The sequence below is a fragment of the Vulpes vulpes genome, chromosome 3 (assembly GCF_048418805.1).
Source record: "Vulpes vulpes isolate BD-2025 chromosome 3, VulVul3, whole genome shotgun sequence".
NCBI classification, from domain to species: Eukaryota; Metazoa; Chordata; class Mammalia; order Carnivora; family Canidae; genus Vulpes; species Vulpes vulpes.
Window position 1 is genome coordinate 15,806,152 of NC_132782.1, and position 18,558 is coordinate 15,824,709.

The following is an 18,558-nucleotide window of genomic DNA, read 5'->3' on the forward strand; positions in this document are numbered from 1 at the left end:
GCATTGTGGGGACCTACTACTGACTTCTCACAACAGCTTTTTCAGGGTTGTCATTTGCTGAGTCCTGGTTCCATTGACACCAGAAAGAGTCAGGGGCCAAGTTAGTTTGGAAACATCGACTTAAACAAGATCAAGCTGTTTTCTTTGCCCTAGAGGCTCTAAGAACATTTAATATGCTCATGTACATTATAAAACTCCAGACTTTTACTTGGTTAGACAGTTACCAATGTTTCCCAAACCTTTTAACTGAACACTAGTTGTATTTTTCAGTGGAATATGTTAGGTGTCTAGGGTTTCACTCAAGTCACCTTATGTTGGTTGGCCCACATTTCCCATTCATTCTATGCATTCCCTTATAAAAACTGCTCAGTCCCTGGCTGGGGGAAAATATTCTGCATCTGGAATTTGCAATTCCTGGTTTAGAAAGCAATATTGAAATGAATAAGCATATTATAACTCCTTAGGTTTTCAGTGTTTGGTCTTCAAGTAGGTTGGAGGATTCTGTCATGTTTTCATAAAGGACATGGAGGCTGTCAGGTGTTCTTACAGACCCCAGGAGTCAATTCTGTCTTAATCTACTAAATTCCTGCCTGGAAGGAGAATAAGACAGAAATGGCAAGATGCCAGATATAAACAGCATGAGTTTAGAGTCTTAAGCAATAAAGAATGTACCCTAGTTAAAGTTGGAAAAGGGACTAAAGGAAAGAATTGTTGGTAGGCTTTCAAAGGGGACAGTTTTGGGGGTGCAGGGGGGTATCCTGGTGGCCTTTTGAGTTCCCAGCTACACAGCTTGCCTAGTCTGGCTTCTTGCATTGCCCATCCAGTTTCCCGACTTTGAAATCTCTTCTACTACTTCTTCACCAATTGAGTTCAGTTTAGTCCCAAAACTTCCTCTCAGACCTTCCTCACTTCTCACTTCCCTAGCTAAGGCTTCCCTGACTGACTCTCCCTGCCCTACCTACCGTTCTAGGCTGTTGCATCTGTGCAATTTAAGAAAACACAGTGCAGAGGAAGAAGAGCTCTCTCATGGGAGTCAAAGGATTGGCCTCATCTCTGTCAGAACTTGACCTGAACTTCCTCACCCCATGAAAAAGGGGGTTAGAACAGAAAATCTTATACCCTTAGCTCTGAAGCCCTGTGCTTTTGTGTGATTATTTCTTATTCTGAATATAGAAACAAACACTGGCTTTTGTTGTTTCCTATGTTTCTCTTGTCCTTCTATCTTTCCAATTAGAATGTAGTTCCTTGAATAAAAGGGTCTTGATTCTTTATGAATTAATTTATTTTGGGTAATTCTGGCTGTGTAATAAATGTTCGCTGAACAAATGAAATTATTGATATATGATTCCAATGACTTGGAGTCTAATAATTGCATGACTTTTAGCCATATCTGTTCCTAAGGTAGTACTGTCCTCTATCAGTAAAATAGTAATTTCATTTCAGTCTGGCTGTTTGCTTCCCATGAGAAAAAGTATGCAAAAGTGTTTTAGAATAAGGCTATCCCCTCAAGGTCTTTATGCCCTTCTCCTAAAAATCCTCCGGTGCAGCTGGATATGTCACAACTCTGTTTAGCATTCTTCCCATATACACTCATTTTCAATTTTGCTGATCCAATGATATGACATTCAGCCCACTCGATTCTTACTGAGAGAATTAACAAATCTTTTTGATCATTGCTTCCAGAGAGTAGATTACCTACCATCTTCGTTTTTAGGGATCTTCAAGAGACAACAGATTCACTTTAGTTTCTTCCCTGCTTGATTATCTTACTTCATTATTTAGTTGCCATTTCTTACTCCCTCTGTGATATAGAGCGAGCTCCTCTCCAAAATATCAAATGATCTGGCAACCTCATTGGTAGCCTTTTTCCCCCACTGGAGGCTGAAATTATGAAACAAGATATAGCACCTTTAATTACATCCCCAGACTCCAGTAGAGACTTATTTTCATAAAACTGGAGTATGGGTTTCTTGGTCTCTGTCAAACCCTATCCAAAGAGCTTTAATTATTACAGTACCAGAAGGACCTTATTTCTAGGCCTCATCTGGAACACTGTCCCAAGGCCTCTATCCTGAGGAGGAAAGTAGAGGCAGTTACATCCCAATTTCCCATTCACATGCCATGAATAATTTTCTGTTAATGGATGTGACTCCCACCTTCAGTCTCAGCCCCAAGTTTACTCATTTGAAGTGTTGGCACTAGTCATCAGGCATTGAGGATTGCCCTTGTACTTTTGCTCTATGTAGGAATGATGTAGCATGACCTGCCCCGGGTCACTGGGCAGGCTTGATTCCTGGACTTCCATCCTATACATGCCCTCTGATGTAGGGAGTGTGTGAAGCTACCATGGCATCTGTAGTAGGAACTCTCAGGAGACACAAACAGTTTTTTTAGGAGTTTTAGCATACCATCCCTCAAGGCAAGAGGACAAGGCCATTACACCTGTATTATTCACCGTATAACTACCAAGAGGTTCCTTATTTTCCAGATGCTTAGGGAAAGCACATTTATTTTACTTTGGTTGTCACATATACATAGACATATGAATAGACATGGAATTCAGGGAAGATGGCTAATAGAAGACATGAACATAGTATTTTTTAAGACTGCACTGATTTATTTTTGGTAGGAAAAGTAATAGATTATACAGAAGTCTCCTGAACCCATGAAAGTCAAATGATTGATTTCTTCCCGTGGCAAACCAGAGGTGGTATTTATAGTCGTGCAGGCAGCAGAATGGAGATCATCTAGGTTCTTTTGGCTTTTCTAACTGAAAGCTCCAGTTCCAATAGATAGGAAATCCCTTGAATCAATTCTAAAACTGACTGGGAAATTTACTGAGTATCTTTTCAGGACTAGGAGGTGAGGGATGTGAAAGTGGCTTGAAATGTAAACGACAAAGGTTAAAGCCACTTTGTAAATCCAACAGTTAAGGATTGTTTAAAGAAGTCTGCTTAAATGTTTGAAAAGATGTTCAAGATGAGGCTGATTTTTTTTTTTTTTTTTTTTTTTTTTACCATTTGTGAATGGATTTCATTATTTAAAATATGTCATGTTTTAGATGTTGCTGGCATGTTCATTATTGGGAAAACTGGAAACATTTGTTTTATACAGTGGGCAGAGGGCGTTTAGCCTTTATCCTAAGCCTCCAAAGTGAGCTAAAGACTGATAGCTTAAAAGGGCAGTTGTTGAAATTTCCTTCTCCTATTAGGGGCAGCTATTCAGAATGGAAATGCAGTGGTAATTGGAAGGGTATTCATCAGATTCAATTTCACTAGAAATTTCCTTGTATCAGAATCATCTTGGATAACATAGGGGATACAGTAAAATGTACAATCGTTGTTTTCTTTGAAAAGGGCATTTAAATCTGAAACAGAAAGTGGTTACACCAGTATGGTTTTAACCAATTAACTACAGAGGAGCTTAAATGCAACACAGTTTTTACCATTTTCAATGGACTTTTTGTTCCTTGTTTGCATAATTCCATTCCAGTGTATCTCAATTATATTGTAGTTACTTCCTGTTCTGAGGTTTTTCTGCTTCAGAAATCATTAGAAATCAAGGTGCTGAAGTTTTTCTGTGAAGGTTTCTTTATGATTAGTTTCTTTCCTTGCACACTCCTGAATGTTTTTCCCTACCATCAAATAGTGGACATTTCATATACTAGGATTTTATTTGAAAGACAGTATATAATTTTATATGTTTCTAAGATACAAGACTAATCAACTTGACTTCACTGTAAACATTTTCCTGTAGTGAAAGTTCAGACAGAAAATTCACATTTTTTTTCTCAGTGTTTTGAGTACTTCAAATTCAATTGATGGCAAAAATTTATTGTTTTCAACATGTACTTAACCCAAATTAAAATAGATTTTTGATGTACTGATTTATTTGGCCAGCAGAGAATTATTATTCTTTTTTAACCCTCTTGGCACATATGAATAAAGAGCTGTGTAAGCTTAGTGATGAGGTTTTATAAATGAACTTTTTTGCCTTTCTCTTGTATTCACAGAGGAACCAGGTATCTAAGGTTGTACTTTGGATTGTTTGTTGATTTTTGCAAACAGGTGTCTTATTAAGGATTTTGAAAAGCGGCCTTCTGTCACACATCTCCTTGACCACCCATTTATTAAAGGAGCCCACGGGAAGGTTTTATTTCTGCAAAAACAGCTGGCCAAGGTCCTCCAAGACCAGAAGCATCAAAACACTGTTGTTAAAACAAGGTATGGTACTTGGTGTCTTCCTACTTCCTCTCTCACGTTATTTATAAAAATGGCATGTCATGTGTTTTGATTTGTCCAGCATTAGTACTGGTAATTATCACATCCCTGCATTTTTGAGAGTTTCATTTACATGACATTAAGTACTCCATACTCAATGGATGAGATCAAGAGAGCTTTAGAAACACGCTGTCCATTTGTCCTCCTACGGTTAATATCTCTCAGCTGTGGCTAAAAGACTGCTCTGCCCTTATGTTCTAGTTAAAAACCAACACACACATATATTTATATTTAATATGAATGTGGATTTTTTTTTTAACCAGTAAGGTTAGCTGTATGAAAACAGCCAGGGATGAGATTGTGTGAAAAATCTTTACTTGGCCGTTGCTGATTAGAAAGAAGAAAGTAGACTATAAAAAGTGATTTTGGAAAGATTACAAGTTAAACACTAGAAGATGTTTCTCTAATGTGCTCTGAGACCCTATTCTTTAATTAAAAATTCCTCAGAGACAATTTAGTATTTTTAAATGATTTTTTTCCACAGGTGATGTCTATGCTATCCAAAACAACTGTGATTCTCCCTCCCTGCCTCTTTCTCTAAAGTGTAGATTTTAAGAAATAAATATTTATTTTCAGGGCCAATTTCTTAAAATGGTATTCCATGGTGGTCTCTAAGAAATAGACCTTTGATTTCTGTCCAGATGGTGGCAGAATTTCTCTTTAAAAATATTTTTTTTAATGCAAATAAACCTGCTTCCCAGCTCAGGAGTTACTTGGTTTTGTAAAACTGGCCAGGATGCAGATAAGCTCTAATCCATTATTATTAAAAGAACATTAAAAGGACTGGAAGTGAAGAAAATAAAATTTCACTAGTCACAAGTTCTGGAAATATTCATGTATTCTGTGGAACATTGTTTACAAGTCAAAAAAGCATCGGAACTCTTGGAGCTGGAGGGATAGTTTTAAGGTGACTGTATCTTGCTGATTTTCCCTGCCACCACCACGTGTTCCCTTTTGAATAGATCGAAACAAATTTTTTCCTGCTCTTTCCCCCTTTCCACTGTCATTTGTGTTTCTGTGGCTTACCCATAGGTAGAGAAAGTCTTATGACTTGTTCCCTTTTTAAAACAGTAAGAACTTGCATTTAAGCCCCGGGGAAATAAAATCCCCTTTCTTCCCCTGTTTCTGTTCTTGTACACCAGTCACTTCCCCCAAATCACTCACCTCTCCCTCAGCACACACAGCACTAGCACCAGAAATGAAGATGAAATCAAATCAAACAGACAAAACAAAACAAAACAAAAAAAACAAACCCAGCATTTAAATGCTCTAAGTTGAATCAAGCCTTTCCTCCTTTTTACTATGTTCTGAAATTTGCTGCAGAACAGTTTTTAAGACTTAGGTTGCAAAGTTATTCAGCTTTTCACATTTGCCAGACTCTGCCTGTTCAGAGGTATGTTCTCTTTTTAAAGACATTCCTTCTTTTAGTATAGAATATCAGACTCCAGTCTCTCTCACCCACTCTCATTTCTCTTTATCTTTTTAACTTCTTTGCTCTCAAAAGCCTTATATGGTGGCAAAGACTTCTTACAGAGTCTTTGTAATCTTCAGTTTCACTCAGGAGTTTGTGTTTCTTTGAAAGTCTTTAAAAAACAAACAAACAAACCATACAACCAGTGGTGCCTGGCTGGCTCAGAGTAGAGCAAGCAACTCTTGATCCCGGGATCATGAGTTTGAGCCTATTTTGGGTTTAGAGATTACTTTATAGATAAATAAATAAAATTTAAAAGCCCCTGCAACCTTAAAAATAAGAATAAAAACTTTAAACAGTTGCTTCCTTAAGAGGTAGGACAGTTGCTTCCTTAAGAGGTAGGAAAATTAATTCTAAAGGAAACACAGTACCTGTGAGACACTTAACCTGCCACCTCTCCCATGTTGTTACTTCCTGTTACTTCCTCATAGCAGCTGGCAATTATGGTTGGCTACATAAGTGTTTTTAAAGCCCACCCAGAAAAACTCAAATATCATTTGATGCTGGTGACTCAATATATCTAAAGTTGTGAGTTTACAAGATAAGGTTGGAAAAAAAAGAACATTTGAGGCAGTTGCATAGATAAGTGAGGCAGATGCCCCACCGACCACTTTCTTGTACAATTATGGTCACCCAGAAGGCAGCCCAGTGTGGTGGTAAGCCACTAGCCCTGCCAGAGTTTAATCCCAGCTCAACCATTCAGGGACAGGTTGTTACATTGGTCTGTTCAGAGGTTTCTTCATCTATAATATGGGGATTCTTTTGAGGGTCAAATGAGTCCATATATATAAAAAAAGTAGGGATCCCTGGGTGGCGCAGCAGTTCGGCCCGTGCCTTTGGCCCAGGGCGCGATCCTGGAGACCCGGGATCGAATCCCACATAGGGCTCCCGGTGCATGGAGCCTGCTTCTCCCTCTGCCTGTGTCTCTGCCTCTCTCTCTCTCTCTCTGTGACCATCATAAATAAATAAAAAAATTAAAAAAAAAAAAGTAGAATAGCTCTTGATACAGAGTTAACCGTCACAGTATTAGCAGTCTAGTATATGGGGGGGGTCTATTTAATTCAGAGTTCTCCATTTCTGTTTAATACTACCTACTTCTTGGCTTTAATTTGTATAAATTCATCTCTTTATCATATAACATCATGAAAATAAATAGTACTTAGCTACTGAATGTTAAAAATAACAATTTCTATCTCATTTAAAATATTTATTCATTTATTTGTTTAAGAGACATTTATGTGTGCATGTGTCAGGCCCTCTGCTGAACAGAAGGACTACAAAGGCAAATCAGATATAGTTCCTGATAAAGTACTAATAGCCCAGTGTGTGAAACAGACAAGAATCAGATAAGAACAATTCAACATGAAAAGTACCTGGATAAAGGGATGCTGGGGAACACCTGGAAAGAAAAGACCCCTGGAACTGGTGGGGAGATGATCTTTGCATCCTGAAGAATGAATAGAAGAGGAAACAGATTATTCTGGGTAGAGGAGAATAATGAGCAGTGATCAAAGGGCAAAGGTACAGAGGCTGGAGAGAGCTTAAGGAATTTGGTGAACATTTCGTTGGCATTGCTGGAGCTTGGCATGGAACAGGGAGAGGGAGAAACCAGGCAGGTAGGGGCCAGGTCATGATGGGCTACAGAGCTTCCATTTCTTTCTTGGGAACTCAGGAGCCAGTGAAGTTTTTTAAGCAGGCATGTACTCCAGGAAGGTCCTTCTGATTGCAGTATAGAGAATAGATTGGAGCTGGGCAAGGCAGGAGCAGAGAGACAAGTGAGCAGATTGTGACAATTTGCAAATAACAGATGATATTAAGGACTTAGTGATGGATTTGATGAGAGAGAGCAGAGACAGAGAGAGAAGTGTTACAGGGTCTGTCCAAATTGGACTGCCCCTCTGCCATGGTTAAGACTGCAACCAAACAGAAATTGTAAGACACTAAGGGACCGAGATCAGTAAGGAGATTATGCTTCCTTTTCCTAACCTACCAAATGCAATGCCAAGTACTTCCAGATATACACAAAGTTTTCAGCTTTCTGTAAGGGTTCTGCAGTGTTCCAAATGGCTCTGAGTCCCTCAGCTGGAGAGTTGTTTAGTTTTGAGAACCAAATGCAGAGAAATGAAACCTACAGACTGTAGGGAAAACTGTCTTACTGTTCCTGCAAAGGCAGGGAATGTTCTTTCCGCTTTAGTATTTTCTCCAGGGGAGAGAGAAGTTGATGGTTTGAGGGGAAGACGGCAGGTTCTTAAAGAATGGGGCAAACTTGGACAGGTGAAGTGGAGGATCTTACATAGAGGGACACATTGAAAATAAAGAGGGAGAGGAGGTAATAGAGGAAGCAAGAGGAAGTGGGAACAAGGGCCTAAGAGAAGGGTTGACCTTAGGAAGAACCTCTAGATTGAGAAAGACACAGAAAGATTAGATGAAGATATCTGGAAAATTTGAGGGGTGAGAGTGGGATAGGGAGAGGGGGTCCTATGAGGCAACTCATGTCGAATGTTGAATGCCCTTTATCTTTCAAAAAAAGTAAGAAAGATGGTCTCAAAGTTGGGAGTGGGCTGTGGACACCAGGGAAATGTTAACTCTTTGAAACAGCCACTAGGAGGAATATTATAAAGGGTCCATTAAAGATGGACATGATGATTGCTCAATAGCACAGAAAACCCAAGAGGAACTTAACTGAATAGCATTCCATTGTAGTGAAGTTAATCACCATTTAAAATAATGCATGTAGAGCATTCAGCACCAGAACCTCTCAAAAAAATGTACCTTTACCACCACTGCCTTTCCTATTATCTCTTGCAATTCTTAGTAAAAGGGTAGGAGTAGAGGAAGCAGATACTCTGGTCTTCAGATTGGAGGCTAACTTGATGGACATGATGGGTGGACAAGGGAGCAGAGGAATAAAGATGAGGAGAGTATCCTTGGGATATTTTGGGGATTTGGAAGAAAGTGAAGCCAGAATTGGCTTTTTAACCTTTGAGCCTGGTCTAGGTCAAGAGACTGGCAGTCGCAATGCAGATAAAGAGCAGATTCAGTGAGTGGTTGGTGAGTGGACTGTAGTAGAACTGAGATCTTGGGAACTTTTGAAAAATAACTGGGAACTAGTCATGGCTGAACTTGTAGAGAAATTCAGTGGAGTTAGAAAAGTTGTTGGAGAGTTGACGAGTTGAGGAACCCTGAGGTCAGTTTGTGGAAAGCAATAACAAAGTGGTTGATCAAGGGTGGGAAAACCAAAGACTGATACCAGGGGAATAGAGAGAAAGGAAAATGGAGGTCAAGTGCTGGAGGAAATGATATACAGGAATGATGTGGCATTTTTAAAAGGTGAAAGATTGGTTAGGGAGAAGTATGGCTGAGAAATGCAGAGAGGAGCAGGGAAGATGCCCCTTCTGCTATCTTCTCACAGTGAGTAGGTGGAAAGTGAAGCTGGGGCAAAAGCCTTATGGGGCAGTGATCTACTTCAGTTCTGTTGAGATGAGTACGTGTTCAAGAGAAGGCTAGGAATCATGGGAGCTTGTTCACTATAGAGGAGGAACTGCTTGAATGGTGGTGTGCATGAAGTGTGCATGAAGAATGACTTGAATGGTGGTGAAACCCCATCTCCCCTCTCCTGGATCTAAGCAGTCTAGCTCTTCAGAGTGATCTAGTTGTGTGGAAAGTGAAGCCACGATCCATTCTCCTTTTACATCATGTATGTGAGGCCCCTATGGAGGAGCAACATTGTGTTGAGATTTGATACCCATTTGATACCCAATGCTGATTATAGTGTATGAGTGTAACTGTTGGAATTTAAGTGTTTCCAGTAATTCAATAATTTTGCCATAGCATATATTTGATTCAGGTATGATTGAGTAGTTTTGAAGCCAAGGCTTACTCTCTCAAAGGAGGTTAAAAAGCCCTAAAATCCCGTGAACAGTAGTTGGGAGCTTTATTTTTTTACTTAATTGTCAGGGATGCTTTTAAGCAGTTTGGCCATTTCCTTTACATCAACTCCCATTTCCTCCGCCTTCAACATGACTTTTCCCCCCAGGGATGGAATCCCTGACTTCATCAACTGTCTGGAATGTGAGTTGGAGGCAGGGAAAATGCTGGGTAGGCTATGCTATGATTCCCTCCTGCCTTCCAATCTCCCATCATGGGCCCAACTGCAATCCTTAGTAAAATGACAAGATCTAGCATGTCTTTCCCCTGTGGGTGGCTTCGGCCTAACTGAAACCACAGATGTTAAACCCTCAAATGCCAGGGGTCTACTGTAAGTAGTATTTGGTAGAAGAATTAAGTTGCTGGTTGTTTTCTGCTCTGTTTAATGGATTTTGATTCTACTTTTGCAGTTTGCCTGAGGCTAGTTAGAAGAATTACCTCAGCTTTTCTGATTTTCTTTTCAATGTGCAGCAGTGACCTTTAAAAACAGATTTCTCACTGCTTAATTGTCTAGCCTTCTCCAGTAAGCCTTGCTCATTTGCTTCCTCTTTTACCTTCAAACATGCATATATATTCACATCTAACATAATACATACACTCATGAGCTCCTGGACTCTTATGTAAATGAATGGATTTTTTTTTTTTTTTTTAAGATTTATTTGAGAGAAAGAGAAAGCATGAGCAGGAGGAAGGGCAGAGGGAGAAGCAGACTCCACTGAGCTAGGAGTCGAATGAGGGCCTCCATCCCAGGACCTTGGGATTATGACCTAAACCGAAGGCAGATGCTTAACCAAATGAGCCACCCTGGCACCCCTAAATGAATGACTTCTGAATGATTACTTTATCAAGTGCTGAAGATACATGACACATAGGAGATTAAAGCGCTTCCTGTTCTCCTAACAGGCAAGAAATAAATCCACACCAATATATTTAGTATCTGCTATCTATCTATATGTCTGTAACTGAGTGAATAAATTAATATTTAATTTTCTGATGTAGTCACTGATTCTTGCTGCCTAGAGAAGGTGAGTATATCAAATTTATGACTGATGATAAGATGCTGATTGATTGGAATTCTGGCCAAAATCATGCTTAGATGAAAAACGGGGAGTTATGATGATTTCCACCCAAACAACTCTATTTTTTAATCAACGTATTGTAATGTTTGCTTGATAGATAAAAACTTAAGTTCTAGGTCAAGATAGAGCTCATGTAGTTAAAGTTATCTAGGTGGTATCTCTATCCACATTTGACTCTCAGTAAAATGGTATCACACCTAGATGGTCTGCCATTGTTTTTCTCATTTTAGGTCCATGATTATATAGGTACAGTCAAATAAAAATTTCTCTATCATTAACTCTGCTATCAAAGGATATATTGAAATGTAAATAATGATTTGGAAGAAATATAATAGTACTATTTCTCCAGTTTTGAGTAATAGTTTCCTCACTATATGGGTAGAATGCATTGAATGTGGTGATTAGGGAGTTCCTCTGAACTTTCAGGTTCCTCTGATCTATCCAACTTGTCAAGTTGTCCCTCAACTCTGTCCATGGCCACCAAAGCCTTTGTCTTAGAATCTTGAGGACCACCACCTTTGAGCCTGGACCTTTTTTCTTACTACTTCTATTCTTTCCCCCTTTTTTCTCCACCTTCAACAGATTTTACTTCCTTTTGTATCTGGAATCTGATGGAAGAGTTAGTCATTCTCCATTCCTTCCAGTTCTACTCTTGGATGGAGGGGAGGGCTCGGAGCCTGAGTGTGGAGGAACTGTTGTCAAGGTATCCTTCACATGGTCACAGCATGACTGTTCCTAAAATACCATCAGACATTTTTCAGTACAGCATTGAATCTCTCTTTACTAGCATATCTTCTGTAATTAGTAGGCTAAAAAGTTTTACTTCCTTCCCATCCTGAGTTATGATTTAGAGGGTCTTCTTTTGCTTTGTTCTTCATCATAGTTGGTGGTAAAGGGAAGAATGCATCCTGCTGCACCTATGTGAAGCCCCATTTTGACCTACTTACATGGAAGTCACTGCTTCCATGGGCATAGTTAACAGATGGGAAGAGGCTAGGGATTAAGGAATTACTTTCAGACAAAATATATAATATTTGTCAAAATCTTTCCTAGGGCCAGCAGCTTGAACAGAGAAGTCTGTAGCCCATTGATGAGATATTAAAGAGTATCATACACAAATGAGGTTACCCATAATGCAGGCATAGAGATGAAACTATAGTAAAGGCAGCAGTACTTCAGGGATTTATTCCCAGAGAACAATGCCCCGTGTCTGAACCAGCTTGGTACCCTCTACAGCTTGTTTCTTACTCATGGGCTGGACCTAAGACATTCCAAAGTATCTCCCGTCTTCTACCTCATCTGTGCCTACCCTTGTCTTACAGGAACTGTTAGCCTCTGCCTGTCTCACCTACTTTTCAGATCCAGTTCTTACTCTCTACCCATTTCCTTGGACTTGATGTTTCAGACTTACCCTTGTTTCCCTCTTACCTGAGCCAGGAATTCTGACACCAATCCTCCTTTTCCTGATCCCTGAAACCTAAGGTCAGTCCTACTCATTACCTACCAGCTCCCACCAACCCCAAACTCCAGGAAACAGCCCAACCCAGAGATTTGAGTTTCTTCTTTTGTAAGCTTTACCCCCACCCTCCCATAAACTCTATTTGTCTAGGAAGTCAGGCTTTGCAGCCAACATATTTAGAGCTTCATAAAAACAAGTAAGAATCTAGCAAAAAGCAGTATGGACTTTGTTGGGATTTGAAAATGTCTTTTGAGTCGTTAAAACTTATCCTTTTGATTTAATAGAATGCCTTTTGCTATTCATCCATCCACTTACCTATTTATCCATTTCTCTGAGCTTTGAAACATTCAATCCAAGTACCTTGTAGTTGGAAATTTGTAATTTTCACATTAAGGAATTCTTCAGCAAAAATTGATAATAGATGCTATTCTTAAGTAAGGCACTAGATGGAGCATGTGAATTTAAAGGAAATTTAAGCTGGTATTGACCAGTGATGATGACAAATCATTTAATGAAAGAAAACTAAAAAATTTAAACCAAATTATTTTTATTAGTATCAACTAGAAATAGACAAATATAAAACAACATAATACTTTTTATTAATATATGTAAAGTCCAGGATAATTTTTTTAAAACAGGTAAGAACTGAAATAAGTAATTTTTTGTCTTCAGAAGACTCCAAACCCCATAGCCAAAGGAAAATGAAGCAGGTGGCAGTTTCAGAACACTAGTTGGGGAAGGCAGAGATGGGGCTAAGAGATATTTTTTTTCCACTGGTTGAAAGAATGAAGCTGTCTTGATAGAGTGGAAATATCTTGCACCAACATCAATTTCTAGATTGCCTGCTTCAATTTTGGAAGCAAATAAGTCTAAGGAATTTGATTGCCAACAAACGTGGGAAGAGACCATATGTGGCTAATCATAGCAGGTGAAATCTTTTAAAAGTTTTTTATAAAATATTAAAAGGGGAAGATTTTTATGAGAATCAGGCTCAGATTTACAGACAGTATCTGCATGATTCCTGGAGATTAAATCTGTACTGGTATATAGACAATCTGCTGCAAGATTCAAAAGATGACAGTTTTGATCCTGGTGATATTACATTGTACATGTTCACCTTGAAAGTCACAACTTTATTTCGAGTTTATTTATTTGTGATATTACAAGTGAGGTTTTGTCAGTATTTGCATTTTTGGTTGGCTATAAAAATGTCATCTAGTATGAAACTTGACATCCCTGTATGTGGTTCGGGTCAGGAGTTCCTGGAGGAAAAAATAATCCGTGGGAAACTTGCCATTGATTCAGTGGTATTTGAAATTCTGATTTCCCCAGTCTTCCTGTTATGTTTACTTCTGAAAGGCCTGTGCTTTCTGTTTACGATATTTAGTTGTATTCAGTAGGAAGGTAGAGTGGAGAGTGCTTACTCCATCTTGACTTGAACCAGATCTGTGGATGATTTTTTTAATTCCTCATTTTCTTTGTTGAAGATGTATAGAATAAACTCTAACTTAGCCTATTTGATACAATTGTAAGGTAAGGATTTAGGAAGAAGATTAAATAGATGTATTTAATATGTTGAGAATTTAGTTTTCTTAACGTATCGTGATATTTCATGATGAGCTTCAAGGAAAAAAAATGCTTAGGTTTTACATGAAGGGGATTTGGCCGGAAAATATGCACTCTTCTGCTGTTTTATTTAGCAAAGTTGCTAGCCAGAAGCAGGCAGCTGTTGAGTTTTAGTAAAAGTTTGTATTTTAGTTCAATCTGATTTCTCTTTGACATCGCTATTATATATTACAGCACAGATGAATAAACCCTTCTGTTTAATAATTTTAAAATGCTTAGGTTATACATTTGATTTTATTAAATAAAATTAAGCTTCAGCTATTTTGGATCTCTATATGAATTAGCAGCAAAACTGGCTCCAGCACTGGAAATGACTGATACCATGCTTCAAATACCCCTTCTTCAAATCTATCAATGATGGGAATTGGGAAGTAAAATTTAACAGGCAGGAAGGAAAAAAGTGTTTTCTTTGCCCATCTCTATCATATTATAAAGTCAAGATTTAATATGTAGAGCTATTGAATTTGCTTCTTCCTTTTTACCTACTTCTGTGAAATGCACACAGCAAGGGACAGAGTGCACAAAAAGATGCCATGATGCCTACATGGTACTTACAGCAAAATGTTCAGTAAAACTAACTTCTGGCACCTGGCAAAATAAAACTGGGTCCTGTGAAACTGTGATGATGGAGAGCATAAAAGGTGACAGTGACGTACTGTGTGGTGATACTGCTGAACTGACGGTACCTCGAAGACATTTTACATGTGATTTTGTTTAGTTATTGGTATTTTGAGTAATATGTGGAGTTGTGTAAATTGTTGATTCCAAATTTTGACAAGGTTGTAACAGTAGTACTTGGTACATTTTTTTCAACTCTTTTGCATTTGTATATCCATGACTGTATTACTTTCACAGCACCCCCCCCCCCCCCGAGCCTCCCCCATCCTACCCCACGAGATAGATACTCATGAGAGGTTCTGTTTATGGATAGCAGCAAACTGCCATGCAGGCTGTTAAGGGAATTGCTAAGTGGCCCACGAGACATTCCTCAGAACCCTGAAACAAGGACCCAGAGTTTTTAACTTCCTAGCTGCCTCTTTCCCCCTATACCACATGGAGTAGTGATACCTTTATGCAGAAGTTATGGGAAAGTCTACTTTAACTTGAACTAATTTTATACCTTCAAAAACTATATTTTGTTTTTTGTTTTTTTTTAAACTTTTTAAAAATTTTTTTATTTATTCATGATAGTCACACAGAGAGAGAGAGAGGCAGAGACACAGGCAGAGGGAGAAGCAGGTTCCATGCACCGGGAGCCCGACTTGGGATTCGATCCCGGGTCTCCAGGATCACGCCCTGGGCCAAAGGCAGGCGCCAAACCGCTGCGCCACCCAGGGATCCCTAAAAACTTATTTTGGTTTGCCAAAGGAGATTAGTGTTGCTTGCCATCTAAGTTTTTTATTTTTATTTTTTATTTGTGCCAACCAAATTTTTTAAATGTCTGTAGAGTAATGCCCTCTCAGAGAAAAATCTCACATATATAGACAAGGGTATACATACAAAGATACTGAGTGCTGTTTTATTTCTAATAGGAAAAAAGTGGAATCAATCTAAGTGTTGATGATCACAGGACTGGGTATACAAATTGGCATATATTCATATGATATAATATAACCCAGTGATTAAAGAGACTGAAATATGGATATGTATGTGTGTGTCCATGTATAGAGTTTAAAAAATTACAACATTGAGTGGGGAGAAAAGAATTTTACAGAATGAAACAGTATATCATTTTTATAACTAACATCGAATATGTATTTGCTCACATGTATGACCAATATTTTAAAATAGATTGGAAGGATACTCAACAAATAGTAGTCATTCAGGAAAGGGGAGTGGGATGAAATATTGGTAACAAAGGGATTTCAAATAAATAAGGTAAAATATAAACATTTGATTCCTTGATATTTGCTATATTCTCTAAAATTTTCTGCAGTTTTAAATATTTTTCAAAAAGTTGGAATTGATACTGGTGGATAGCATGAGGGGACCTCAAGGATAGTACCTAGGTGAGAACTATATACCTGACCATTAACAGAAAGAACATGAGATATTTATTTCTGGAAAAGCTGCTTTGCATTTAAGAATGAATAGAAGTATTAGCTGGGCCCATTTGGCAATATCCCTCACTGTGATAGAAGGCAGGCTTGAGGTCTGGAGCTCACCTTACTCCTGATAGCTCTATAGCAACAGGGAGAGGGCCCTGCAGCTTGGGGACCTGGACTGTGCTTGCCCTTCCTCTCCCCATCTCTGAAGTCTCTGACTGAGCATATCATGTGGTAAGATTGTGAATGAAGCATTCTCATTGTCTACATTCTGCTACACTTTTTACTGTGTTAACTGTAATATTCTCTGGATAAATTTCTAGGCATGAAAGAATGCATACCAGAAGACCCTATCACGTGGAAAATGCTGAAAAATACTGCCTTGAGGATGATTTGGTGAATTTAGAGGTTCTGGATGAGGTACTAAATATTTAGTAGGCAATTCTCAGCGATGACATTTGTTTCATGTGAATGGTCTGACCTTTTTCTTGTAGACATGCTCTCCTAAGGTCACTTGAAAATTTAATTGTTTGTATAGCCTTGGGGTGAAGCTGAGGGAGCATTTGGTTGCTGTGACTATAATTCCGTGTTGTGTTCATTTATAGTCCCCCCAAATGTCCTAAATGATGAAGAGGAAAGGATTTGCATTTTTTCCAATAAAGCCCTTTATATTGTGAGCCTAAATTATTTATTACATCACCAGAAATTATTTTCTGTTTTAGAGAAAGTACAGTTTAATTGTTACATCAAGATAGTTGTGTGTTCTTCATAAAGAGTAGCTTTATTTACGGAAATAGTGAAGGATAATATACCTTGAATTTTGAATTTGAAAACTGTGATAATCCCCATTTAAAGTATGCATGTTTAATAGAGCTGTTAATTGCACTGGAACTGCTTTTGCTGATTATAACTCTAGAGACCTGTAACTACAATGCATGAATCACTAAAGTGTAACATGGAAGTGTTTAATTCCATATTCCCACCGCATAAATTTCAAGTGTACTGCTTTGAGAAATGAAGTTGCTGTTTTTTGCTATACTTTATCAATAGGAATGGCCTATCAAATCAAATTCTAAGTAGAACATTTTGTTTCAGGTAAGACAAGTTTTTCATAATAACAAAACCTTTGTTGGATATCTCAGTGTCCTTTAGCAGGTGCTAAGTGGGCCTAATTCTTTCAGTATATTCCTATTTTTTTTCTTCTTCCAAAGCAAATATCTGCATTTAGGATCCTTCGGGTCATAGTATGATTCAAATTGACGACTTTTATCTTTTAGAAGAAAGCATTCTCATAAGACTAAATTTGTTATTTTTTAAATTCTTTCTTGGTTGGAAATAATGTTTACTCTCAGTACCATTTATCCTCCTCTTAGGATACAATTATTCGTCAGTTGCAAAAGCGTTATGTGGACTTGCTCATTTACACCTATGTTGGAGACATCTTAATTGCCTTAAACCCCTTCCAGAATCTAAGCATATACTCTCCACAGGTAAGAAGTGCTATTAGAATATGTTGCTTCTTAATAGGAAATTAAAAACCACAAGGGAAAATGAAAAGGGAAAAGTGAGAACAAACGTATGCGGCTTTAGCAGTATTAGCCCAACCTGCAGATAATAATGCAACACAGAAGAAATTCTTATATTTCAGGGGTAACTTTTTAGAGCAAGATACAACAATAATAGCTAACATTCATTTAGTGCTTGCTACCTACCAGGTACTAGCTTATCTCACTTCTCATAATCCTGTGAGGCAGTCACCATTATTAAAGCTATTGGGCAGATGAGGAGACTTAGCATGGCAAAGTTAACTTCCTTGCAAAAACTCATGAAACTAGTCAGTGAAGAACTGGAAATTGAACTTAGGCCTGCAGACTTCAGAGCCTGTGGCTCTACACCCTTCCTGATACTACAGTTCCCCTAACAAGTGACAAAGCCTTGGTTTCATGGGCAACAGGTACTGGAGCATTAGATATTTTCTTTAAATTAATATTTTTTTCTTCAGTTTTCCAGACTTTATCATGGGGTGAGACGTGCCTCCAATCCCCCCCACATATTTGCATCAGCAGATGCTGCTTACCAATGTATGGTTACTTTCAGCAAAGACCAGGTAAAACCTCTCCTTCCTTTCCTGCCAAGTTACATAGTGGAATGTATTCTTTCTTCCTTTGCAGCTCTTATGTTTTCTGGAAAACTCCATTCTTGTTGCTGGTGCTGGTCCAAGGAAATAGGACATGAAATAGTAGGTAGTGAAACAGGAACAGTTATAAAGTTAGAGCAGCTGGAGAACATGAAAATTCTTTTGGGTAACATGAAAAATTCACATCAAGAGCACTCATTTTCCCTGATAAAATGTAATAAGAATGTTTCTAATTTGAATATGAGAACATAGAGCCAACACAAACCTGATTACATGGCAATGACTATACTAAAAACAGAATGTAGAATGACATAAATGAAATTCCTTCTTATTAAGGTTTCAGAATTTTCATGGTTCAGTCCTTTTTGTATGAAATACTGCATACAGGTTGACAGTGATTGAGCCCCACACCATTTAGCTGCTGAGAAATCGTGGTGGATTTGGTAAAGACTGAACAGATTTTAAACTTAATTCTAGTTAAACCCAAACCTCACCAGCTTCCTTTTCTGGACCTTCAACTCAAGGTGGTAACAT

At 38.3% G+C, this 18,558-nt stretch overlaps 1 protein-coding gene across 3 annotated transcripts in view; it reads left to right on the forward strand.

Moving 5' to 3' along the window:
• Window positions 1-18,558, forward strand: part of MYO3B (myosin IIIB) — a 431,205-nt gene that overhangs the window by 188,726 nt on the left and 223,921 nt on the right. For 2 of the 3 annotated variants that reach the window (XM_072751897.1, XM_072751898.1), the window contains exons 9-12: window positions 4,068-4,223; window positions 16,211-16,307; window positions 17,261-17,377; window positions 17,890-17,994. In XM_072751897.1, the coding sequence (XP_072607998.1) occupies window positions 4,068-4,223; window positions 16,211-16,307; window positions 17,261-17,377; window positions 17,890-17,994 (475 nt within the window). The remainder of the gene's footprint in view (window positions 1-4,067; window positions 4,224-16,210; window positions 16,308-17,260; window positions 17,378-17,889; window positions 17,995-18,558) is intronic. The other variant, XM_072751899.1, reaches the window with a different exon arrangement.